Source organism: Sturnus vulgaris, chromosome 1 (genome assembly GCF_052056855.1).
Source record: "Sturnus vulgaris isolate bStuVul1 chromosome 1, bStuVul1.hap1, whole genome shotgun sequence".
NCBI classification, from domain to species: Eukaryota; Metazoa; Chordata; class Aves; order Passeriformes; family Sturnidae; genus Sturnus; species Sturnus vulgaris.
Window position 1 is genome coordinate 25,591,279 of NC_142243.1, and position 26,394 is coordinate 25,617,672.

General features: G+C 37.4%; 1 protein-coding gene across 2 annotated transcripts in view; it reads left to right on the forward strand.

Moving 5' to 3' along the window:
• The window catches only part of GLCCI1 (glucocorticoid induced 1), a 54,192-nt gene that overhangs the window by 13,916 nt on the left and 13,882 nt on the right, over positions 1 to 26,394 (forward strand). The window contains exons 2-5 of one of the 2 annotated variants that reach the window (XM_014878489.2): positions 5,470 to 5,621; positions 13,661 to 13,747; positions 21,680 to 21,796; positions 23,764 to 23,916. In XM_014878489.2, coding sequence (XP_014733975.1) covers positions 5,470 to 5,621; positions 13,661 to 13,747; positions 21,680 to 21,796; positions 23,764 to 23,916 — 509 coding nt within the window. The remainder of the gene's footprint in view (positions 1 to 5,469; positions 5,622 to 13,660; positions 13,748 to 21,679; positions 21,797 to 23,763; positions 23,917 to 26,394) is intronic. The other variant, XM_088162177.1, reaches the window with a different exon arrangement.

Here is a 26,394-nt window from a genome sequence, read left to right on the forward strand (position 1 = left end):
ACACATTTTAAGGAGCTGAATGTGAAGTACTTTAGAGATGTATTGGAGGGTAACTTAAAAAGACTCTTCTTATATTCTCTTAGACTTATAATTTTGGTAGCAAAACACTGTACTGCCTTTTAAATGTTTGAAAATGCTAGTATTTTGTTTTGTTTTAAGCTATTAAAGAGATTGACTATTTAGTTTGAAATTATGAAGGAAGAGTGCAGTAATTTCACTGTAATTTTTTCTTTTCAATCACACTGAAGGGTGCAGTGGGTTTTTTTTTAAGATCCTATTTAAAATCCTATTTTTTGTTATTTTGTATGAGCAGTACATGGTGAACAGCATGCTCTTTGTTGCTCTGCACCTTTCTGAACTGTTAATGCAGTCATGCAGCCAGTTGCAGATTGGGTCAGAAACAAGCCCGTCAGTCACTGGCAACTGGGAAATGTCTTTTGAGCCAATAGATCTCTTTACTCCTCTGGAGTAAAACTTCAGGGGACCCCAAATCCCTTGTTAATCTTTTTCATGAGAGATTTTGGCTCCAATTACAAGAGAAAAGCCTTCTTGAGAATGAAGATTGAAATATTTTTTTTAGAGTGGCCTCTAAATCCCCATTATTCAATCCTTTTCCTGGCAAAGTCATAGAGACAAATTCTGCAAATTAAACATGCACCAGTTTGACCATCTACCTACATAATCAGAGCAGGAAAGACCAATCAGATATACATTCAGGTATCAGTACTGTGTCACTATATACTTGCTTGAAAAGAAAAAACCTCTCCCTTGACCAGACTCTTCAGAGACAGAGTCCTCTTGAATCCAGAAGTCTGCTTTTATGCTACTCAGGGAATCACTGTCCAAAATAAGGAAGAGCAAAGGTATCTCTTTTTCATGCTTTTACAAGGTATAACAGGAGAGGAGAACTTTAAACTAGGTGTAGGACAGTCACCAGTCGTTGCCATGGGAAATGTGACATGAGTGATGCCAGGCTGCCATTCTTATGGTTCACTGTGGGTCACCATTCCTTAATATTCAGCTTTCCATTTCTAGTTTTTGATTTAATAGACTGCATTCCCACATAATTCACTATTTAAGAAGCACTCACACAGGCACTTCTGCATCTCATTGGGTTAGTAGTTTGTTGTAAATTTTTTGTCATGTCTGATAGGAATGTCCTGGAAATATCTGATGCTATTTTATGGTGGTCTCTGAATATCCTTTGGGCCGGACTACTTGAACTCTGACTTTGTGGCTCTTGAAAAGAGTCTTAAGCACTAGGATATTCATCATAGTCTTCCCAAGAGTATTTTTGGAGAAAATTCTTTTGAAGTTAGTATTTATTTCCTAGATAAAATCTGAAATTCTTCAGGAATGGATGAGTTCTAAGCTTGGGACTTATTTCACTAGTAGCTTGTGACCAGAAGATTGTGCAGGGTGCTAGCAACTAAACCAAAGAGAAACGACATCTCATGAAAATTTATTATGGAATTTAGTACTGTTAGTTCATGGTGTCTCGGATTAATAGTTTAAGAAGAACTTTTGAGAAAAGAATAGGAAATAACTGCAATAATGTTGTCTAACCTTTTGACAGGACAGTGTCACGATTACCTGACATCATAGTGAGATGATAATATTAATTCTCATGGTTTTGGAGAAGAATGAATTTTGGTTTTATTTCATGTTTTTCACTCAGTTTGAGAGGAATTTTTGTTATCTGAGATTCTCAGGGTAATTTTAGTCCTTTAAAATCAGTTATGTCTATGCAAGTATGTGAGTAGAAAAGTTCTGGCCAAATTTGAACTGGATTTGCTAACTGTTGAAAGAAACATGGGAAGAAAAGATGTTGACAGATGAGCTCTGGTGGATTGAGCTGAACCAGTTTTTTTAGTGCTACCAGTGCTAGCTGTCAGTCTTGCTCTTCTGTTGCAGGTGATTTTCCTCATTGCACATGTGGCACAAAGCTATTTAAGCTAAAAATGGACTGTGAACATGGCTTTCAGATTATGTGCAGGTTAGCTGCCTCTATCCTAGATGGGAAGGCAAGCCCTTCATTTTAGAGCTGCAGCAGATGGTTTTATTTGAGCCCCATGTCCTTTTCAAAAGAGCTGTCGTGTTAGGCTCTAACTGAATTGCATTTTACTGTCAGAGAAATGGAAACCTTTTTTCAGTCAGTCTAGGTGGTATAACTAGAATTCTCTTTGCTCTCAATGCAGCATGCAGAATCATGATTTCATGCAGGTTATTTTAGTTGATTCCTGCTGGGAGGTAGGATCACGCTGAATTTTGCCAGCTGTAGTATTCAGGTGGGCCCTTGTGTCCTTTTGTGTAACTAGAATGATGTAGCAATTTATCCTAAATACATGCCATTAAAACTTGTGGCATATTTTAAATAATGTATAGAATCACAGAATATTCTGAGTTGGAAGGGACTCACAAGGATCATGGAGTCCCCCTCTTAGGAGAACAGCTGATACAGGGATCAAACCCACAACCTGGGCTCTATTATCATCATGCTTTCATCAGCTGAGCTAACCTCAGTGGTCATGAGGTATTTTGCCTTGCTGCAAGCATATGTCTTGCTTTACTAATTTCTAGATAACTTCCTCAGGTAATGTTAAGCTTCTTAAGTGCTGTGATCTAAAGTTTGCTTATTCTGTAGTTAGAGCTGAGTTCCTTATGAAATTTCTCACCACTAAGACAACAGAATCTTTTGACTTAGTGCTGCAGTAAAATCCATTCATACGCTCAGGATATTGTCAGATGAGTTTTAGTTTGAAACTGATAAAATCAGTCTGTAATTTTAGAGATTTCTTAATGTTGTTGAAATCTTTCTAAATGCTGAAGTCTGTTGACTTATCTTACTGAGAAAACTGGAGCATGAGGTTTCCAACCAGAGAAAGTGATCTGGGCTGGAGAAGGATATTCGTGATAATGAAAATATAGGAAGAAGTGTTATATAGTTGCTCCCTAGAGTAGTGGGAAGCCAGACATACGATGAGGTGAGAAAAGCAAGATTAAGAAATAAACCCTGAGAGCAGTTCTAATATTTAGAAAACTGCTTAAACTGATCTGATCTGCCACTATTGGGGTCTAGTACAGTGATGCTCTCTGGGCATCCCATCATGTCTGAACACATTACTGTACAAGACACTTTGTCAAATGCTGATTTTCAAAAGTTCCTTTGAATGTCATGCTTATAGATCCCTTCTTTTTTATTTTTTATGATCTAATGATACATCATAAAAGGTGAGGAGCCAAATTATTATTGAACAGACCACACAGCCTCGGCTGTTCTAACTCTCCTGGTGATTTCTGCCCATTATGTTCTGCCAACGCTGCTGCAATGGGGAAAACCTTATGTTTATGACTTTAGGGGGATGCACTTTAGTTTTCATTATGTTTAATTCAGTGAATTATTTTTCCAGGTGGATTCACACATCCGTGCATGCCATCTCAAAGGAGATGGAAGGAGCATAGACAGTGGTGGAATAGGGATGACATTAAATTAGTGTTAACTTGAATTGGTTTATGCCATTGTGAAGTGGTTTGTTTCCTGTAATTCAAAGAAACATTGATGAATAGTAGGGACTTTGGAAACCACATCTTGAAGTTTTCCTTCTCTCAGCTTTAAGTCTTGACAGTGTCTTGCAGTCCACTTGCAAGATGCTCATGGAAAAACAAAACAAGTAATTGTTGGTGGTGCTTGTTTCTTTTCAGTTCTAATAGCGTTATTATAGTTATTAATGTTGGAATTTCTGTTGTCTTTCCTTTGGATGTAGACCAAGTTACAAACCTTAGCTAATTATCTGGTTGTATATATTTTGTTGTGTCTTTTGGCTTGTGTTTTCTTGTGTTTAGTCCTTCCTCATCTTCAAACGTCATCTTGTGCATTGTTTCTGACTTGTTTTAAATGGTGTTTTTGAAAAACTTTCAAAACTGAGAGAGTAGCATAGTGCCATAGCCTGACAGGGAAGGTTGGAAGAATTCTTTGTAGCTATTTACCCATTAGGTACACTGGTGGCTCAGTGCAAATGTAAACACTAGTTTAATTTTTAAAATTTGTCATCTCTGTTTTGGATTTCAGACTTCTTTACTTTTAATAGTTCAAGAATCTATCTTAAAATGTAGATTTGTTACAACTGGAAACCTATAAGGCTAGATCTGTTTGAAATGGTAGGGATTTGATTTATAGATAAGGCAGTCAAAATAATTGTAGTATAAAAGGCAGTATGATATATTATGTCATGTCCAATTCACAGCATTATTTAGAACTCTTCACCTGAAATGAGTAGCTAATTTAGTATTTCAGCAGGTCTATATTTGTCTAAAGTGGTCTATTATTGTCTTCATATATCATACTGTAATCATGCTGCATTAGTGCAAGCTATACCCTAATTATGCTAAAAGCTATATATCACATTGATGATGGACTCTGCCTTTTGAGATCCATCAGTTCTAGGTGATACACAAATAGGAAATACTAATGAAGGCCAGTGGCCATGTTTGGACTCAGAAGTGTGCCAGCAGGTCTGCTCTCATGTTCTGAGCAATGAGTAAGCTTTTGGTGGGTCATAGCAGGTGACTAACTTGGAAGTTATCTCACTTGCGAATTTCTTTTAGTAGAGGAGAGCAAAACAGACAGTAGCTGCCATGTAGGGCTTAGGCTGGCTAATGTGAAGTCTAGAAAATGAGTATATGAAGTAATTTTGCCTAAAGGACAAAGCAGACAAAAACAATCCAGATACCATGCTGTAAAACTCTGTTTTTTCCCACATCAATCTTGTGAATCACCCTGCGCTTTGCTCTCCAAATGAAATACAAGAAAAAGTGTTTCATGATCTGGGTGTATGGCAGGAGAAGTACAGGGAGGAGTCGAGGACTGCAGGCACAGTGAGTGAAAACAAACAAGGCAGCTGCTCTGACCGCCGCTCTGTCAGAGGGAGAGACACAGTCACACTCAGCTTGCTAAGGCCTGCAGTGGGATCTTGTAAATAGTATGGAATTGATTGAAATTATGAAATAATATGGAAAAGAGAATAAATCGGATATGCATCCTCTTAACAGCCACCGTTTTTCTCATTATTTGTGTTTTAGTATTGAGAAAGCTAAGCAAGCTGACTTCAAAAGTGCTATACTATATTTTCTATTTCTGCATGTCTGGCTTTCCTGAGTTGCATCATCACTGTATTTAAATTTGCTTGATGTTTTTTGCTGATGAAGATACATAGCATAAGTAGCCCAGTTCTTTGCAGATATGAACACATTAAGCATTGGGGTTTTTGTAACTGATAAATTTTCCCTTTTCTATTTGTTTTTCCTCTTTTGTCTGATGTATTTGCTTTGATGTGGTAGTATTCTTTTCAGCTTGGCATTTAGACAAAGATTTCTGATATGTTCTTGCCATTGTGTGTCATAGCTAGCTTTTAACGTTTCACATCAAATTTAGCCTGACTTTTTTGTTGATTTTGTTCTGGTTTTCTACAGTGGACAGGCCAAAATCCCAGCAAATCAGAACTTCTGGTACCATAAGGCGAACTTCTTCTTTGGACACAATAACAGGACCTTACCTCACAGGACAGTGGCCACGAGATCCCCATGTACACTACCCTTCATGTATGAAAGATAAATCTACACAGGTAAAAGCTGTAAAACGAGACAACAGAGATGTTTCGTATCATTGATGTCAATTTAATTCTGAAGAAATGTGGATTCACTTTTTATAAATATGAAACCCTAAAATAAGTTACAGCAGTCTTTTTTTAATCAGTGCTAATACAGTAGCATGGTATGCAACGATAATGTTTATATGCTTTTAGAAAATAGTTGTTCAAAAGAATTTTCTCAATGTGGGCAGATCTGTTGAGGCTAAATAAGCAGATACCAGTCTCAGCCTTCGATCTGGTTTATTTTGAAGCTGCTATATGCAAAACTGTGCTGAGTATTATTTAAGAAAAAGTCCATATAGCAGTGGCTGACAAACTAAAGATCTTACTAAATCATGGTGAGGAATCTGTCAGTCTCAAAAACTGTGTTTGTGTGTGTGCATGAGGCTGAGGGAAGGCCACTGAGATTATTCATGGCCTGATACTCTAGTGATAGCCTTGGATCCTCTTCAGGACTCTGTCCTTAGTAAGACTCTTTGGCAGGTAGGCTGCTGGGGCATTCTGCTACTCCAGTGCTCTTTGACTAGAAATGTGAATGCTCTTTCTTCCCTGCTTCCTCCCTGTGCTGGAGCTTGTTGCCCATGAAGGTGATCACTGTCAAATGGATTAATAATACATAATTCTAACCACCCCTCCCCAATAATAATCAAAGGAGTTGCATTCTTGGTTTTTTTCAGCAGTGCTTTTGGGGTTTGGAATAAGCCATCTGAGTTTGTCTTCCAAACTAAATTGGAAACTAGAAGAAAATATCTCTCTTTAGTTACATTTCCAGTTAAACAGGCCATATAGGTTTGGTTGTCAAATCAGTTGCTAATCTCTTGTGCCACGATTCTGATCCGTAGTTATCATGAGTCTTGAAATAGATTCTATGATTCTAGTCTTTTGTGTAATACTGAGTTTCTCAGGACAAGTTAGAATGTATATAGAGGTTTCCTCATCTCTAAAATACGGTGTCATGCAACACAGGAAGCCCTTTGATGGGGTAAAGATAAGCACAGAAAAGAAAAAATGGGAGAAATCTTACTTAATGAATTTGAGAAACTGATGATTACAATGTTCCAAGAAAATTTTTAGAAACTAATGAGGACCCTTTGGAAAAGGCTGTCTTTATGTCCTTCTTATTTTGAAATGAGACAGTCAGTTTTAGCCAAAACACAGCAGTCATATTTACTGTCACAAAAAATCTACCTAAAAAGCCCTTAATCCTAGATTTACTTTCAAGATGCCTTCCTTTCACAATACTGTGGCATTTAAGACTTTCTGTTTTAAAAGTATAATTTCCATTCGGGAGACTTTGAGTAGCATGCTTTGTAGTTACTGTATTTCTCAACTTCTCTCTAAAAATGTATATCCATATCAATCTTTACAAATACCCTTATGAATAGAAAATTTAGAGTATTTAAACATTCACAAACAAACCTTTTAACTAGTTACAGAAAAGATAAACAAACTGTTCTATAAATATTTGAGCTCCAAGTATTTGGCAGTAAAATTGCTTTCCTAGTGAGCTCAAGTAAGTGTTCAGGTTATATGAATGTTTGGCTGCCTCCCTTTGCCTCATTCAGAAACTAAAAATGAAATTTTACCTTTTCAGCATGATCAAGTAAGAAAGAGAGGAAAAGCATAGTGTTGTTGTTACAAAATGAAGGATTATTTCAAAGGGGCAGGAACAGGGAGATCTCAAGGTTTGCATTTCTGGATATCTTCCAGCAAGGAATTATATTAGCTGTCTTTTTATTCAAATTGTGTCAGACTCAAGCATTTATCAGTGCTTAAGTTGAGTCACTACTTGTGACTATGAATATGTAAAACTGAACAAGCCTATTGATATGCACAGTGATTTCCAGTTGGAGGGCTTTTTTTGTTTTGGGTTTTTTTTCCCCCCAAATTAAAATGCTCACTAGGGAGGCTTGAAGATGATCATAAAACATTGTCTTATGTTTTGGTGTGTGTCTAGGTTTTTGTTGTTTGAGGTCTGTGTAGTTTGAAGTATATCTAATTTCAAGAACTGAGGATGAGTTCCAAGTAGTTGATAGGATGCATGCATAGCAAATTAAGTTAAATAAAAAGAAGTTAATGAAAATCAATAAACCATTTTTCTGTATGAGCATGCTTCATTGGAGAATAAATTATCTCTTGTTTTACTTCAAATTCATGAACAATGCTGTCAGTATAACTTACACTGTAGGTGGAATAATTATTTCTCTTTCAAGGATATATTTTGTTCCTAACTAAACGTTAATCTAAAATCCAAATTTTGTGTGGTTTTGTTAAGGTGGTGATTATGGCTGTTCCAAGTTTCTTAGAATTCTTGTTTTTAAAAAAAGAGAGACAGTTTCTGTCTTCATGGTGATCAGATGAACCTTTAATGAGCTTTATTCCAAGTCCTTGTTTCCACTTAAATTCTTTCAACTTGTACGATACTCATGAAGATGTTTCTTCATAATAGTAGAAGGGAGGGAGCAGAATTTTGTTTGGTTTAATTTCTGTCATATCTTGGAGAATAGTAACTACAGTTCATATTTCTATGTCCCTCTTACTTGCCCCAAGTGTTTTGACTGAAAATACAGAAGAGAAGTGAGATGGTTGTTTGCTTTTGGAAAAATGCCCTGTAACACTGCATTGTGGTATTTGTGCAATTCAGTATTTCTCACAATTCTGTATGTATGTTCATGTGTGTATGTGTGCATATGCATACAACTAGCTGATCTTTAAGGAGCAGCATGTTTTGGGTAATCAGAGGTATGCAATTTTATTTAGTAGTGTTTTAACTATTTCAGAAATGCAGGTAAACTTTGTATTATGGGAAGTTACTTGTGTTGCTTTACTTTGTGATCCTCTTCCTGAGTTCCTCTGTTGTCCTTCTTTCCTCTCCATTTGTAAAATATGAACTTTTCATTAAGGCCATTTAAAACTCAACATAACTTCTTTCCCCATTTTTTTCTGTCTCTTTTGGGATCACTGATGGAACAATTTTGTATACCACTTCTTTATGCTTCATCATTTAAATATTTCCCCCTTCATAGTGTAAAGCAAAACTCAGTGTTGAAATGGCTACATCTAACCTTGGACTCTTCAGAAACATTTGGATAATTGTCAGAGTTGATAAATATAATTATTTGGCAGTGGCTAAGTAATTTAAAAGATACTTATAAAATTAGAAAGGAGAGATTAAAAAGAAACATCATGATGATGATGATGATGTCATAACAAAAATATTTTCAGTTAAAGTTTATCGTGTAGTCTTTCTCAATCTAAATAATACAAATAAATGAACAAATTGCCTAGTGGCATTTTTATTATTCAGTGATTTCCAAATGATGACTTAGGCATATCCAGCAATACTGAAATCCAGCTTTTCTCATTGTTTATAACAGTTAGGTATGGAGCAAATGAAACTGAAGAAAGTTTGCAAAATGCCTTTCAGAATTTTTATTTCTTTCTAACCTAGAGAATAGTGCAGAGTTTCTAGGCTAAAATATGTTTTTCTCATGGGTAGGTCAAGGCTTTAACATCTCTAGCTCTCATTAGATGCTTTTTTTTTCTTCTAGGTAGATTTTTTTTTTTTTGCTGTAAAATTAAGAGTCATAAACAAAGAAGCTCAATTCCATGAAGGTTTTTTAATGATGTTATAATTATTTATAGTTATAGTTATATTTATATATATAGTTATATTTATATATTTATATATATATTTATATATATATATTTATATATATATTTATAGTTATAATTGATTTTATGGAATATTTTAATGATGTACATTGGCAGAAAGGACAGGGAATAAGATGTGTTGTAGAGCTGTGAATTTGTCATTCTGACTTTACTTAGTGTGTCTGATGTTTAAGAATCATCATCAGTAGTCAGATTGACTTGTAACTCCTTAGGCAATTTCTCTTTGTAAAGTTTCTGGAGGGCCTTTGAATGCTTTAGAAATGCCTGAAAACCCATCAGTTCTTGTCTTCTAGGGCTGCCATTTGGTTTCTTTTAAATGTGGAAGTTCTTCAAAAACATATTGCTTCCCCTGTAAAGCAGAGACATATGCAGATATTCCAGAATGCAGGCTGGATGTAGTAATTGGAGTGAAGGGCTGGCAATAAATCATGAGATATTTAAGGTAATACAGTCTTATTTTAGGTTTAGGTAGGTTGGTATGCAGTAATTCTGATCTAAGTGGAAAGAATGTAGGTGTATGTCCCTGGCATGGATGGAAAAGCAAGACAGGATTACCAAACGTGTTGGAAAAAGCGCTGATCTCCACAAGGCTGGGTGAGCTAGAACTATGGTAACAGTGATTTACATGAAGACTGAAGAGAGCAAACAGATGTGGCATTCTGAGCATGTCCTATCCTGTGTCAGCTGAAATGGACCACAAACCTTCATGTCTTGAAAACAAGGGATCCATGTCTTGTAGGTGCAGCATGCATTATCTAATGTTTTCAAGGATCTCCCTCTAAAATCTTAGTTTATATGGCCTTGCAGGACTAAGCCTTCTTCATGAAGTCCAATGCACACTTCTGTGATGCTCTCGAAATGTTACCAGTTTCAGAGATGGTGCCTGACACCTCTTACTGTGAGATGTACTTTTACTCTCTCTCTGACTTGAAGTGCAGCAACTGTGGTTTTGTTTGTGATTCAGAACTTTTTCTTCTAATACAATTCTAAATTATGTTCTGGCTTTAATATTATTTTTTTCCATGTTTAACACTTCAGAAGTACATTTGCAGCTTCAAATGAAGGCTTCCATTGATAAGCCTGTTTTGTGGAAGTTGTAAATAAGATGAGAAAACAACTTCCATGAAATGTGACAGATCGTGGGTGCTCCACACCCCCGTCTTAATTTGTGATCTAAATGATAGCATTTAAGTGAGATAGGAGGTGCTAAAACTAAACTAAGAAAAGCTAAACTAAGCATAAGCTAAACTTAGAAAAGCAGAATTTCTGTTTGAATGCAATGAGTCAGGGGTGCTTCTGTTTGTTTTTTAAAAGCTTTTGCTTGCATACAAGGATTTGATGTTACAAACCCAAAATTATTCTGCATATAATGTGGATTACAACATATTACAAGCAGCAATTTCCAGGGTTTGAAGAAGACTGCCTTGCAATAATATTCTAGTAAAGTTTTTTCTTTTTTTAAATTTGCCTCTAAATAGTGCATAAATATAACACTGTCTGACTTCAGTACTCTGCTAGGAACATTGTACAATTTTGTAATCTAATATTGCAGGTAAAACTGGGGATCACAAATAGTCTGCCTGCCTCCTGTGTGTTGTGTATGTATACTTTGCAGGGTTGTGTCTTGACTCAGTTTACTAGGGGCTGAAAGCATCCATGTAGTCCTTTTCTCAAGAGAGATGATATTTGAGTGGAAGAGAATGTCAAAGTATTCTTGAACAAGTACAAAATTTAGTATTAAGTGAATAGATATTTTCTGATTTTTATTTTTGATTTCTGAGTAAATCTTCTGCGCTCTAAGGATTCCCAGCTCTCTCTTCTAACAGTCAGTGGTGATGTTGATGAAGGTCTTCAGGAGTTGATCTTAGTTTGTGTAGACTATTTTAGACTATTGTTATTTGGATCAGTGTCTGTGTTTATTAAAAATACAGTCAGGCTCTTGTGTTCTACATATTTGTTCTGCTTTTTAACAGTGTACTTCTCTTTATTGAGAAAGACACTTTGACTTTTTAGATTCTTGATATCTTTTCAGTATATTAAGCTGTAGTTGAAAGGATATGAGCTTACAATGATGCTATAGTACACCCTTCTGCACTTTAGGTAAGTATTTAAGCCACCAAACTGACTGGTTCTGCTTCATCGTGGTGTCCCCCAAATTGTGGAACAGTGCTGTATTCAGAAGACAGTCTTTAGAAGACAAATTTTCTCAGAATTCCCTTTGCATTGCTGTTGTGTGAGGGAATGGTTCCAGCTGTACTTTGAATATAGTAAAATATTGTAAGAGCAATTTAAATTGCAAAGTAAATTGCAACAGACTGAAAGTCTATGATTTTGAAAAAGTAAAAAAAAATTCCCCATTTTCACTAGTACAGTAGGAATCTGCAAGACACTTCAATGTTTTAAAAAAACCCCAACATTTAAACCCAACAGAATGTCTTCCACACAAATTTCAGGGAGATGGTAAGTACCCAATCTGCAAAACCAGGTAATTGTTTAGAAGGTGGCTCTGTTAAAATGGAGAGCAAGCAGATGCACATGCACAGGTAGCACATGCATGTGGCAGAGGCTCTGTTTTGGATCAGGAGAGTTAAATGCTGCCTGGCTGAGGGGCTGCCTTGTCTTTCCTATAGTTTTAAGTAGCTGTTTTAACTTTTCACATTTGATTTTATTCTTTTTTTCATAACCACATTATCTTCTGGTTACTTCCCCAGACCCCAACAGAAGGGATATTACATGACAGAGTCATGTAATAAATATACAGAACTCTTAACTTTTCATATAAGAACTTGTTTTTTCTTTCCTGGGAACATGCAGGAAAAACTTGAAGACTGATTTTTTCCATGTTGCTTTCTAGTCACCCACACAGCTTGCTGGGCCTTTGGTTGAAGTATTACTGGTGGTATAAAAATAACAGAAAAAGCCCCACCAAAACCATGGAAAGTGCAGGGGTGGCAGAAAATTCAAGATGGTTATGTAGGCCTGTTCACACAGACTGGGTACATTAAATATAAGCACTGAGGAGTTAGGTGCTGGGCTGTAGGCTCTATGGTACCATGGCTGTGTGGTGGTTATGAAGGTGCAGCCCATGCTCTGTACAGCTCTGAGCTTGATAGTCCTGCCTGCCCTGGAGTGGCCTGGCCCTGGGGGCTGCTCCCAGCTCCCTTTGCCCTGCGAAGAGCTGTAGGTGTTGGTTTGATGGGAGTTCTCCAGAGTGATACCCAGCTTCCTCCCTGAGCTAAGCAAACGGTCTTCATTATCCATGTGGGTACTACAAAAGCTTCTAGGTCCTAGATAGCAAGCAAGAGTAAGGAAAGCTGTGGAGGAGCAGGGTTTCCATGCATGATGAGTTCTTGCAGGCATAGGGATCCCAGATCCTATTTGTCCTGTGGGCTGGGGTTTTATCTCCCTAGAAGAAGTGTCAGCAGCAGTTCCCTCCCCTAAATACCCCATGGACAAATTGTTTTTTTTCAGTGGTACAGTTTTATTTCTTGTGTATTTACTGTGAAAGATTCAGCTAATACCAGTAGGAATTGTTGAGGGAAAAAAAACAAACCCTAAAATAAACAGGTTTCTATTTATGTGCTTATGCCTCTGAGTTTTATATGGTTCATATTCCAAACTCTTCCCAAATTTTAGATGTTTCCATGGTTCCTGTGACTCTCTTGTTCAGGAATTCTGGTGGATAACCTCAATTTTTATAATAGCCTTGTGGCAAATAAGCATAGTATTTGAGAGTTTGGCTTTCTGATGCTTCTTGGTCTTTGGGGTTTAATTTTATCTCCTATGTATAAGGACAGTCCCCAGACTTCTAAGCTTTGAGATATGGCTGGAGAAGGCCAGCCTGTCACTGTGCTGCTCATGTAAGTTGTTGCCAAAAAAAAGGAAAGGTGTATCAAACTCTTACCAAGTCAGAGCTAGCAAGAACGGATTGGTTCTGTGGTCCAGTGGTTGAGGAGGACAGGTGGGAGAAGTGAATCCTTGCTTGAGTTTGTTTTACAGCTTTTTTTAATTGTGTGGTTTTCTGAACTGTCCACTAAGTGAAATGTAGGCATGGATGCCAAAGCACAGGTGGGAGCAGCCAAGTAAGGTTTTTTTGGGCCTCTGATTCCTTCTTCAGTAATGTGCATTGTTCTCATCCTTTGTAAATGCAGGTTTACAAAGCATTGTTTTCTATATTGCTTTTTATTTATTGAGATTATTAGTGCTGCATATCAGATTCTGAAATTTATTCACATAATTCTGACACTGCCTAAAGAGTAAAGCAGTAACTTTTGCCAGAAGTTTTTCTTACCTGGAGAATTCAGTATAGTGTATTTTCTTTTTTTCCCCCCTTCTAGACACCCAGCTGTTGGGCTGAAGAGGGAGCAGAAAAGAGATCACATCAGCGCTCGGCATCGTGGGGAAGTGCTGATCAGCTGAAAGAGGTGAGAAGTTTTGCGCGCTGGAGCCTTTCAAGTTTTGATAAACCCAAGACATTTTTTAAACCCTATCTGGAGTCCAGGAAACTGCACCCTTTCCCTCTCCTCTTTTGCTTTTGAAACCGGTTTTACCCCTAATCTGAGTTGTTTGAAGAGTGATTGTTATTTTATGCTTGTTGGACTTCCTTCCAGCATATAATGAAGTGTATTGGTTGTGAAATAGGGGCCAGAGTGAGCATTGAGGAACAAGCTTCTTGTTGCTTGCTTTCTGTTCGGTGCTACCTTACTTAGTTTTCTGACCTTTAATGTTACTCTCCTGGAAGAGGCAAAGTGTCAGCTGGTATGTTCACATATTCTTGCTTAGAAATTCTGTTCAAATTTTAGGTTGGAGATGGAGAGGACACCACTTCTGCAAAAAAGTGTTGATACAGTAATGGTATGAGTACTTGAAATGCTCTTCAATCATAAATATTTTGCTGTAGACTACAATTGCAACTAGAAAGAACCTTAAAAAAGTGGATTTGCATCATAAGAAAGTAGATACAGTAAGTAAAATGGTTTCCAGCCCAGCTGAAATGACAGTGTCTCAGTTTTTGTCCCAGTAACCTCCATTTTGTCCAGAGTCTGAGTAACTAAATCTGTCTAGAACCTAATAAGGGGCTACATTCAGCCTCATGTCCCTGTCAGGAAGGGTGTATCCTCTCTTCAGGAAATGCACTTTTTTTTCCCAAAAATGAATCTTGCAGCATGTTCCCCTGAGGTGGAACTTGTCATTCATACTGTGAGCTTTTTGCATGCTCTTTTCTGATGCCCTGTTGAATTGGGCATTCAAAAATGAGAAGGAATGTATGGGTTATCAAAGGAGAAGTTAAAAGGCAGTATATATTCTTCTTCTGGCCATCCATTTATAGAATAATTACCAGAAGGAGTGATGCAAGTTTAATTACTCAAATTTTAAAATCACATTTGACAAATACGGAATAATCTTGCAATCCATTGGTGGCAGTAGCCTCATTTTTAAAGATGAGGTCCTGGGCCAAAGGGAGGTTGATCAAAAGAGGGGTTTCTGTTCCCATCTCACCAAGTACATCTTATGAAACCTTGGTGTATTGGTACATGGGCCTTCAGTTTCCTGGATGACTTCACTTGCAGCTGTGAGGAAGCATTTGGAATCACAGATTAAGTGACCAGAAATTAGTGCAGAAGGAGTTCTGTGTCTGAGAAGTTTTGGCTTAAACATTACCTACCAGCACGAAGAAATTATAATAGACAGGAGTAGCATCTGTTTTTCTGGATAACGTTTCCTTGCTTTGACTGAGAGACTATCCTTCATATTCTGGCAGTTTCCTATCAACTTGTGCAACAAGCAGCTCTTCTTCACCACAGGCCTGTGACTGTGAGTGATAGTGAACCCTTCAGCATGTAAGCAAGTCTCTGCCATTTGATAACCGTGATCCATTGTGCTGGGTTGCCACCCTCTTGGTGTGCTGACCACAAGAGGAAGATAAGAAATGTGTGGCCAATGTGTTTCACAGTTCCTTTTTTTGATAGAATGCCTCAGTGGACAAAATAGGTTCTGTGGAAGAGAGTTGTTTCTGTCCAGACTTTGCAATGATTGTTCACCCCAAAACCTACCCTTGTCTTCTTTAGTGTCCAGTTCTTCCCCTTCCTCTGTTTTCCTTTCTCCAGCTACTCAGGTCAGTTTTCTTACCTTTTCTAGTTCCTTGGGCTCATAACCCATGTCATTCTGCATGCATCATCCAGCCAGTATTCATCTACCCTATTTGAGCTCTTATTTTGTTAACTTCCAGCTCCTTGTCAGTTCTGGTTCTCCATTGTTTGGCTTCTGTTTTATCCCTTTCTTTTTCCTTTCCCTCTCGTGTCAGCCTGTGTGGTTGGGTCTTAAGTGTTTGTTCAATACCAGCAATATCTGTGCACTCGGTTTCTTCGTGCCTACAGTAATCTGCAGTTCCTGGAAGGAGAAATTCCCTGGGGTGGTTCTGTTCAAACTGTAAAGCCCATGAGAGACAGAATTCTTAACAAAAGCAGCTGCCAGTTCCAGATATCTTTCTTGAACATGTGCAAACTGAAAATTTTGCCAAAGCTTCACCAAATGTAAAGATTCTTCCAAGAGAAGCACATTTGCAGCATAAAGGACCCTCAGGCAAGTGTTGGGCTTTTTCATCCAAAGCAGTGGAAAACAGAATTGTGCAGGTAAAAAGCTTAAAGTAATGTGCTTTGGTGCATAAAATGGTAAAATCTCTTCCATCCCCCTTTCATTTTAAATCACATTCTTAAGCAACCCTAACACTTTTACTGAAGTCTCTGATGGGAAGGAGATAGAAGAGCAGAATGTTGTATGGTAGACATTTGACAAAGCTATGAGCAGCTGAAAGCAAGAGCTTAAGTAATGGAAATAAAAATATCACCTTCTCCTGGGCATTTGATATCTGTAGTGTAGGTAACATTGTTCTGCTCAGAATTTTGAATTGTTTCCCATAGTATTTGGCAATAAACAAGTAGATGGCTGTTTGTAGTTTCCATGACTTGTTTTAGCAATTTTGATTCATGTTTTCTTGCTTCAGAAATTAATGGAATGATTTCTGGCATTTTTCTTTAATATGTTGGTACTATAAACTAACTAAACACTTGTGTGATACTTGCTGGTTTTGATAAAATTGTGCGTTTAAGTTTAAAAAATATTTTTTTTCTTGGTTAATTTGAGTGCTATTAAAATTAAATGAATTTTAAAAAGAGCTACCGGTTGTATTAAATAAAGATCTACATCATAAAAAGTAAAAGTGAGTGTATAGGCTTAACATCTCAAGCGAGCAAATGAATTCAGAATTACCACTTAAAAAAAGGATTTCACTTTGGGTAGTGAAACTTACTTTGTCCTTAATTGAAATAGCTGTGTGTCAGGATTAAATCTGTCTAGCACTAAAGTAGATACATTTGCTTTCTTGTAGTGAGTCTATTAGAAATTTAGAAGTCCCTATCTCTCAATGTAGACTTTCTTTTAGTAATTTCACAACTAAATCTACTTTTAAAGAATTTCTTTATTCTGAAGGACTCTACTTGATTTTGAGAAGTCTTAAGTGTAACTTGTCTAAGATGATGCCATATTGCTTTAATGTTATTTCAATAAATACGTCTTGGCTGGGAGATAAAGATTGCTGATTGGATATCTTTTACCTTTTCAGCCTGAATAATTAGTTGCATTCTGTTGGAAATTCTGTTGGCATTGTTCAGGGACAATTTTAGTTGTATCTTACCCTGAACTGGAATTTACCCAGAACTGGGAAAAACCCTCTATTTAAAACAAGTAGTTTTCACTTTGTGTATGTTTTTAAAGATGTATTTCAGACAGCTGATTTTTCACTTCCTTTAACCAGCTCTCTGTGCTGTATCTGTTACAGCAGCAGCCCCCCATTGGAAGGTCCCTTTTGCTCTAACAGACTACTTGAAAAGGACTTAGGAATAAAAGAGAATTAAATATGAGCTCTTGCATGCCTAATGTGCTTTCATATACCAATTGAAAGATTGTGTTCAAAGGTTTAGGGTGAATTTCTGATGGTTGTTTTGCTCTTTGACCTACTAGTTAACTCGTTTATTAACAAACATTTAATGAGTGAGATGAAGCTCACTCATTAACAAGGAGTTTGTGGCTTCATCAGCAATAGGAAGTTGTTACCATGTTGTGTAGGCTGAGCTGTAGAAATACAGCCTATTGACTGGTAAATGTTAGTGAGCATTTGGAGAGGTACAGTGGGATGTTTCAGGTTCCTTCATATCAGTCTGCATCTAGGTCCCTTCAAAAGGGAAAAATTACCAGGATACTCAAATAATCCAATTATTGTAAAGAATTGACCTAACTTGGTTATTTCTCAGTTTTGTGCCATTAGTTATATTAGACTGCATGCATAGACAAAATTCATACTATTCATTGTACAGCTTCGAGCTATAGAAATACTTAGCAAGCAGAAAAATATATTTGTAGGGGGTTTTCCTGACTTGTTTGTTCGATAACCCTGGATGGTCATCTTACCTTTGACTGACAGTAAAACATGAAGACCAGACTGAAACTTTGTGCCCTGAATGACTTTGTGTAGGTTTCTGATGCACTGCTTTTTATGTTTTCTTGATGTTTTTTGTTGGTGGGTTTTTTTAATAAATTACTTTAAAATAGGTGAAGAAATGAGTCTTTCCACTGCATCAGCAACATTGCAGAGAACAGTCACTGAAAGAGGGAAGGCTAAAAGTTTCTTAATTTTTTTGGAAATGTGCACAGATCTGTGCTGTGTTTTCCCCCTCCATGCAGTTACATGAGAGTACTTGCCCAATGTCAATTAAAATATATCCTTTGAAATTTATTACCAGATATGTTTACACATTGAAATGTAGCAAAACAATTTTAAATAACAAATGGTATTCAAACATTGGGAGTAGTGTTCAAATTGAGTTGACTCCTTGATGAATTCCTTGTTTTTTTGGTTTTTTTTAATACGTTTTACTTTCAGCTGTATCCTCTAAGAAAATAGCTGTATTTTCTAATGAGAATGTTCTGCCCATCTTCAAGTTAGGTAGGCAGGTAGAGCATTTGAGTTGGTATACTAAAATAATTCACATGTTATGGATCTAAGTGCACATATATGCAAGACTAAGGCTTAAATGTCTTCAACAAGTGCGTACTTTAGGATACAGGTTAGATCTTTTTGTGATGGTTTACATATGTTCCTTAATATAACTGTGTATACCCCAGTCACATTCATCCTCAGTACTTGGGCATGTGGGGGAAGTGGTGTCCCCAACCCTTTCTGTTCTCGGTTGCCTGGTGAACATGGGAGTGTTTTGTTACTGCCCTTTGGTATCCCCAGTGTAGCACATAGTTCCTTTCCTGCCACTTCCCTGGCACCATTTTCTTTGCACGGATGTGGTCTAATGCTGGATCTTCAGATGCCTGTTTTCCTGATACCACTCACTTGGCACCATTTTCTTTGCTCAGCAGACTCCCTAGCTCATATTTGCTGCATCAGTTGAGTGCCCAAGAGACAGGATCTGCTGTTTCTTTGAGATAATTGGTAAAACAAGTGCCATCAAGGCATATGTTTGACTCTTTTCTTACTCCATGAATTATATTTGTTTTGCAAGAATTAGTGTAGCTCATACTTGTCTGTAGATCATTTTGCTCATGTTTGGTGCTCTGATGGTGCTTCTCTGCTGCCTGAGAAGAATGAGTAGATGAACCTCGAGGAAGCTAGCACAGCTGTCTATTCCTGTTAGTAGCAGTGGCTTTATTTCAGCGTGAGATAGAGAATAATTGGTAATTAAAAGATAATCTTATAGAAGAAAAAAGCTATTTCAATTTCAGGATTAGCAAGTGGTAGAATCACTGTGGACTCCCCTTGGTGAAGAGATGGAGCATTGTTCAGTGGATTTTGTGGACTCATTGACACTGCCAGCTTGCTGGTTGTCTGTGCCAGCAAGCCTCTGTCTCCCAGGTCTGCAGGATAAATAGGAAATGGCAGATTGCTTTTTATATACCTGTTGTTTCTTTCTTGTTTTCTTGTCCGAAGGTGACCACATCATGGACAGCTAGGGTCCTTCAGGGTCAGGGCTAAGGACATACAATCTAAGAAGGCACATCTGTTTCTTCACTGCATTGCTTGTTTGGCTAAAGAGCTCATATCAGCTCCAGATACACAGTCAAATCAACAGTTTTCCATCTTCTGTTTCTCCTCAGTGACCCAAGCACTCTTTTCTTTGTTAGTGTCAAGAAACTATTGACTGCTAAAATACACATACTCTTTTGAGGTGGCTGAGGGAACCTGAAATTCTAGGGATCCATTGATTCCTTTCAGAGTTTCAAGGTTTTTGGCTAGCCTGGAGACATACCAGCCTATCAACACTCTCCCATTTAGAGCTTTCACTATCCAAATTTTATAGTGAGAGGCTATGTCCTCAAAGATTTGCAAGCTTATTTGTGACAGAAATCAGTCAGCCAGATCTCTGAGGTGGTATTGTGTAGATATTTTCTTTTCATAGTGTGCTCTTGAGGAAAGCTCAGAAACCACATTTCATTTAAATTAAAGAAAATAGTGTATTTAACTTTTTGATTTAGGAGGAAGTTCACAGACTCAAGAACAGGCAGCAGAAATGAAAGATTAATATACAGCACTCTCCTTGCTTTCTGATTATTCTTGTAGCCAGCCATTTCTGTCCGTAGCTTTCTTCTGATCTGGCATAATTTTTCTCCTCTGTTTTTAAAGAGGAAGATGAAGATTATTTCCCAGTTCTCCCCATTCCTCAGCATTCCATGTAAGACACAAATATTTGTAATGTGTGTATATTTGCCAGAGTAGTTACCTGCATGTTTTTTCATCTATGAAGTTAGATTTCCTAATTGCTATTACTCCTGCAAGGAGAAGGGGAAATTTCTAGACAAATGGATTTTTTTTAAGAGATGAAATACCTCTTCAGACTCTGAAGATTCTTGCACCATGATGCTCGAGTTGCACATTTGCTCATGAGTTTTAGTGTCCCAGTAAGTAATGCAGTTGTATTAAGGCTCTGCTTTTCTGGATATATTCAACACACAGACCCTTTTGGAAGTCTTGAATTGTTTGTCTGTTGTTTAAAGATCAAAGTGTTCAGCCATTTCTGAGTAGCAGTGCTCTAAATACGGGTAATGAGCTGTGGCAAACCTTGATATGAAGCCTTAAAGATAGATTGTTCTTCTGTGAGTGCTACCAGAAACAGCCCAAAGAGGAGTTCAAAGCCTGCAGCAGAGCTCCATCCAAACCTCTTCACCAAGCACTGTCATCTCTGACACTGTGAAGAGTGATGTGGAGTGATTCTCTGCCACAGAGTTGCTTTGCAAGAGTACCAGTGATATATTTAACTACTTGGAAATAACCACAGAGTGCATGTACTTGTAAGTTGTCACTCAGAAAGAGAGGTTAGTTTCCAGCTGATGTATGAATTCCATGTGCACTCATTCTCCTTACTTGCCCTTCAGGTTTTTAAAAATTGTATCTCTGGGTGAATTAAAAATGAAATGGGGCCATGCATGGCCTTATATTCCAGAGTTCTGAGCATGAGGAACAGTGGGATTTGAGCCTAAGGGAACAAATTATCCAGTTTTAAGGAAGTGTCTGTACCTGTTATATGAATTTGCGCATAGTCTAAACTTCTGAGACAATGTTTATAGGAGGTAAGTACTCTCTTTCATGTAGAAGTTTCCCAGGAGGAATAAATAAAGCAGAGGAATCCCAAAATGAAATTCTTCGGTTTCTTGTTAAGGAGCAGGTCAAATGGATAATGGATTTACTTGCATTTGACATTTAAAATATGTAACTTTTGATTAGACATCTTTGCAGCAGACAGCAGGAAAGATAATTCTGTCTGCCTGAAGGAATCTGTGGTAATTTTGCCTGCAGGGAAATGCTATTACATGTATTAAATAAGTGCTCTGAGATGAACAGTGCGTTTTGAGTGCCAGTTGTTTGTGAAAGTTCTTTACTTTTATGATGAATTATCACTAAAAAGTTTTGTTTCGGTTTAAGATCAAACAAATTAAACTGTAGGCTTCAAAGTTCCCTGTTTAAACCAGTTATGGGTTAGAAGATGCTACAAATTGTCATTCTGACTACTTTTGTTTGTATGAGATATTGCAGTGCTTGTGTGTAAATGAGGAAATGTAGTAAATAAACTAAGCCTATTGTCATATTCAGGTTGGTGAACAGGGCAGATACTTCGGAGGAAGTATCTGATAAGCAGAAAGAAGCTTTAATGCTCATACTTCAAGGAAAGGCAATCCCATATGCCTGTAAAATCCTCCAAAGAGGATTAAAATGTCCATTATTCACTTTCTATATGAAGATTTGAGCAGTTGCCCATTCAATTACTCATTCTCACTTCACCTGAACTTCTCTCCAGCAGATTGCCAAACTGAGGCAGCAGCTTCAGCGCAGTAAGCAGAGCAGTCGTCACAACAAAGAGAAGGAACGTCAGTCACCTCTCCATGGCAACCATATAGCAATCAGTCAGACTCAGGTAAATGGGTAGTTCCTTACATTAACAGCCTCTATCAGGGTTGGCTGAATAGCCTGCTGAGCCTTCCCATCTGTCTTGTGTTTGTTCTCGTGTGTGTTACATTGAAATGCTGAACAGTCTGATACTGCTGTACCTTCACCTGCGTTTATCTGATAGTCGTCATACAATAAAAGAAGGGCTGCACCAGGATAACAAATGAAATATATTATGATGCTGTAAAAGTTGTGGGCATGGCCAGATAAGGCTATGTTTCCAGGGATATGTACTTGCTTCCAAGTCTAATTTTTTTGTGGTAAACTTTCAAGGCTCCTCTGGAAGGTATTTGCTTATCAGTTTTGCAAGCTAATCCCATCTGGGCTGGTTAAAAAATAATAGAAAATAAAGAAAAAGAAAGTACTGAAGCAGGGAGGAGTGGAGGAAGCCCAAAGCAGTCATGATCTAGTCATTACAACCTGTCAGCAAAAGTGAAACCAAATTACAGTTCTAAAGCTCAGGTGAGGTTCAGTCAGTATCTTCATAAATCTTAAGGCACTTGTAGAAAGCATTTAACTATGGCTTATTTGGAAGTGCAGATATTTGAGTCCTGATTAAATTTCACCTATAGTAGTAGATCCTTAACTTGGACTCGCTGTTACTAGCAGGCCACTCTGAACATCTGAAATGTTGGTTCTGTCGTGGTATTTCCTGAGTACCTTTTTAACTACCTGGTGTTCTATAGCACGTAGTTACAGCAGCTGGTTGAGTTGTGATGGCTGATTCCTTACATTCTTTCTGTGGGGATAAAATCTTGTGGTCAAAACTTAATGCATGAACACAATAGGAATTTGATGCTCTTCTTGAACCTGTTAGCCTTTATAACAAAGGATCCGACTACATTTTGCATAGAAAAGGGTTTTGCTTTACATCTCAAAGTAAGCTGTTGCAAATCCCCATTCCATTATAGACACATAGCAGGTAGTCTTTGACACAGATTGAAGCCCACCGAGGACATGTGCTGTGAAGAAACATTCTCTAGTATCTGGAGCTCACTTTGTTATTGCTTATGTGACATTTTGGTTTTTCAGAAAGATGTTCTCTGATAAAGCCATTCTGCAGGCAGTGTGTTTTGGCAGTCAGAGGATGCTTGCAGGCAAATGACTTGCACCTTGGGAGCTGCACACTGTGCAAGATTCACTTGATAAGAACTAAAAAAAACATCTTTACATTTTGTCTTAAGCATCCTGTGATTCTGTGAGCAGGAGGAGAACGCATTGATTGCCACGTGAGCACTGTTCATGGCTGTCAGTGTAGCTGCAGCCATGGTGAAGCTTTTAAGGTTGACTGTGCAAGACACGTGGGCACTTTTGTGACTGTTTCATGTTGGTAACAGAGCTCCACTCAACAGGCTTTTCTGAAAATCATATTTGTACTTACTTGCATGCTTGTTTCTTAAACTCAAGATGATTTCTCTTAAGACCTTTGACATAAAGTTCTGAAAAGCTATAAGCTAATGAAATTAAAGGTTCAGAATGAATGTTTTATTTTTCATTCACTAACGCCAACCAAAAGAGTAAAAGTTCATTAAGTGAATATTTCAGTTGAGTCATTAAGCTTTAGGAATGTTATGAAATGTCTTTTGGATCCCAGTTAAAACATTAGCATCAGGGCCCCATGCACTACCCATCCCCCTGCAGCATAAACCATAGTCTGTGCCTCTGGGAAGTGCATACACCTGTCCACTTACTACCAAGTGAAGTCACAGAATGCTTTGATTACACAACTCTTCTTTGAGTTAAGTGGAGATTATTTTATTGGCTTTTGACTTAGGCAGGCATTTGTTTTTATTTAAATTCACCAAGTAAAGATGATCTTCTAGATGGCAAAATTAATACACAGCTTCTTACTTAGTAATGTTTTTAGTTTTGGTCTCAGACTTCTGCCTTTTTTCTGTTTTCCATCTTTAAATCATGTTGCTGTCTACCTTCTAGGCTTGTATTTCCAGATCTGTCCCTATGCCACTGTCAAACATTTCAGTGCCAAAATCAACTGCTTCACGTGTGCCGTGTAATGTAGAAGGAATAAGCCCTGAACTGGAAAAAGTATTCATTAAGGAGAACAGTGGAAAAGAAGAAGTATCCAAGGTAAGCATATAGTAACATGTTTATGATTGTTATCTCTTTGTAATCTATAAACACAGGGAAAACCTTCCTCTTGAGAAACCTTCCTTGTGGCTGAAATTACAAATAATTTTCTTCAAAGAGCTGTTTGTTTGAAAACTGTTTCGGTGTTTTTGCATGGTGGGGGTGTTTTTTTGGTTTTTCTTTTTTATTTTTAAAGGGCTTCTGGCCAAACCTACTTTGTTTAGAATGCCCTTTCTGTAGAGAACTTGAAAGTTTTTCTTAGAAAAAGAAGTATTAGAACATTCAGACACTTCAGGCTGCAGTAGTAAGTAATTAGAGATCAGGAGACTGTTATGTCTGCTTCATTTTGCACTCTTTTTCCTGAGCAAGATGTAAGCTTCCAGTGCTATGCTCTCCTTTTTGGTTTTAATGCTTCTTTTCCCCCATAAACTGAACAGGGACCATTTTACTGCCATGAAACCTCCGTGATCTGTCATGGGAGATCTCTATATGGGAAATACTGACAAATGGGGCAGCTTTGCTTTGGAGCATTGGACTTCTCAATGAGAAATTTAGCACTTAGATGACACTTAAAATGTAGAAGACTTGGTTTCCAGCCACTGTTTCCTAAATAGCCAGTGAAAATTTTGTGCTGTGGAATACAATAGTCCATGTTTTTTTTCTAACGTTCTCCAAGGTGTAGATGCTTTTCTCATGAATGGTAATGTAATAGTAATTCAGTATACGAGTCAAGCTAGAAAACTTCCATCAGAGGCTTAAGATTCTGAAAACTTATATTTGCAGTTCTTCCTATCAGTAGTAAATATAAAAAGTTATGGAGTAGGCTTGGCTTCTCCAGCCACCTAGTTGTGTGGACAAAGCAGTCTTAAGAATGAAATACTGTAGTAGTAGTTCTATGCGAAGTTTTCTTTCTTAAAGCTGTCTTATCTCTTTAGAGGAGGAGTGTATTGTACCAGGGAAATAAGGAGAAAAAAAATTAAAAATCAAACATGCAAAGTGAAAGCCCAGCTCAATAAGACTTGTTGCAGCATCTCCAAAGAGAGTGCAACAGAGTGTGTATGGTAGTGCCACCACTGATGTTGCTGTGGCTAGGGTTGTAATCTCCTGTAGTTGGAGGATATTTCATTTATCAGACAAATCATCCTTGTAAATGTTGTCCTTGGGTTTTAACAGCTTATTGCTTGGGATGCAGAGCTCTCCTGTGTTACTGAATGTACTGACTCTGATCCAGCAAAACAGTTAAGCACATACTTAAGTGCATTGTTGGATTTGGGCCAGAGGTGCTCGTCAGTTTATGCAACCAAGGCAATAGTGAGCCCTTCCTCCAAACATTCAGCTGGGGAGAGCTTCAGACACAAAAGAAAGCCATAAATCAGACATTGCCCTTGAAGTCAAGTCCATCTTTGTGGGCAGAGGGTTGTTTCCTGCTATGTAACTGTTAATTTCTGTGAAGTCTGGCCTTGTGGGACCTAGAGTGGGACTCCTAGCACTGTCTTTGAGATTACAAGATCTCAGTTTGCTTATGGAAGATCATAACAAGATCCTAATTTACTCAATCTTACTGCTGGTGAACTTTCTCCTAATACAGCAATTTAGCTGTTTTAGCCTGGGGGAGTGGGGGCAGCTGGGTTAAAGGTTAGGAATTACTGAGCAAAAGATAAACCATAGGAAACCAAACTTCACTGGTTTCACTGCTAGTGAACCTGTTTGGTTTTCTTTCAGTTTTCTGCCATTCTTTCTTGCTGTAACTTTTGTATTTTTATGAACTATTTTAAAAGCACAGTCAAATATAGTTTGTTGCTTTGGAATATGTCTTCTGTCTTTACTCATGCTGATTTAGTTTTGTTTCTTCTTTGAAACCTTTTTTTTAAAATATGTTTTTACATCTTAATGATGATTTAAATTGTAGTTATAAAAGTAAAAAAACCCAAACCACTGTTGTATTGTCCTGTTATTTTTGTGTTTCATAAAGATAATTGAAGATTAATAATGTATTTGTGTCATTACCTTTTAAAAATCCAATTGACCATAAAGTTTAGAGAGTTTAGAGTTTGCATAGTGGTCAAAATATTAAAAAAATTTCATTCTTTGCAGTTTAGCCATAGCTGTATTTTTTCACATAATTCATCTTGCTTAGGTAGCTGAAGGTGTTTCCTTTTTGCTTTCATGAAACTAAATTGTCCTTTCTGAGTCACTTCTTAATCACTTCTTTCTTTTCAAATTTGTTAATAAACTTTTAATTCATGTTCTAATGCATTTATTCAAAATTCTTGGATATATTTTCCTTCCTTCTTTTATAACTTACTGATTAACTCTGACAAGGTGTGATGGTATGTCTGTGTTCTCACCATAACTTGTAAGATGGAATCAGATTTTTGTGAAGTTGTTGCGGGCTTTTTTTTTTTTTTTGTCCTATTGTGATTCCACCACACAGTCATTGGAGACTGAGGTATCATAACATGATGGACTTTTTTTGTG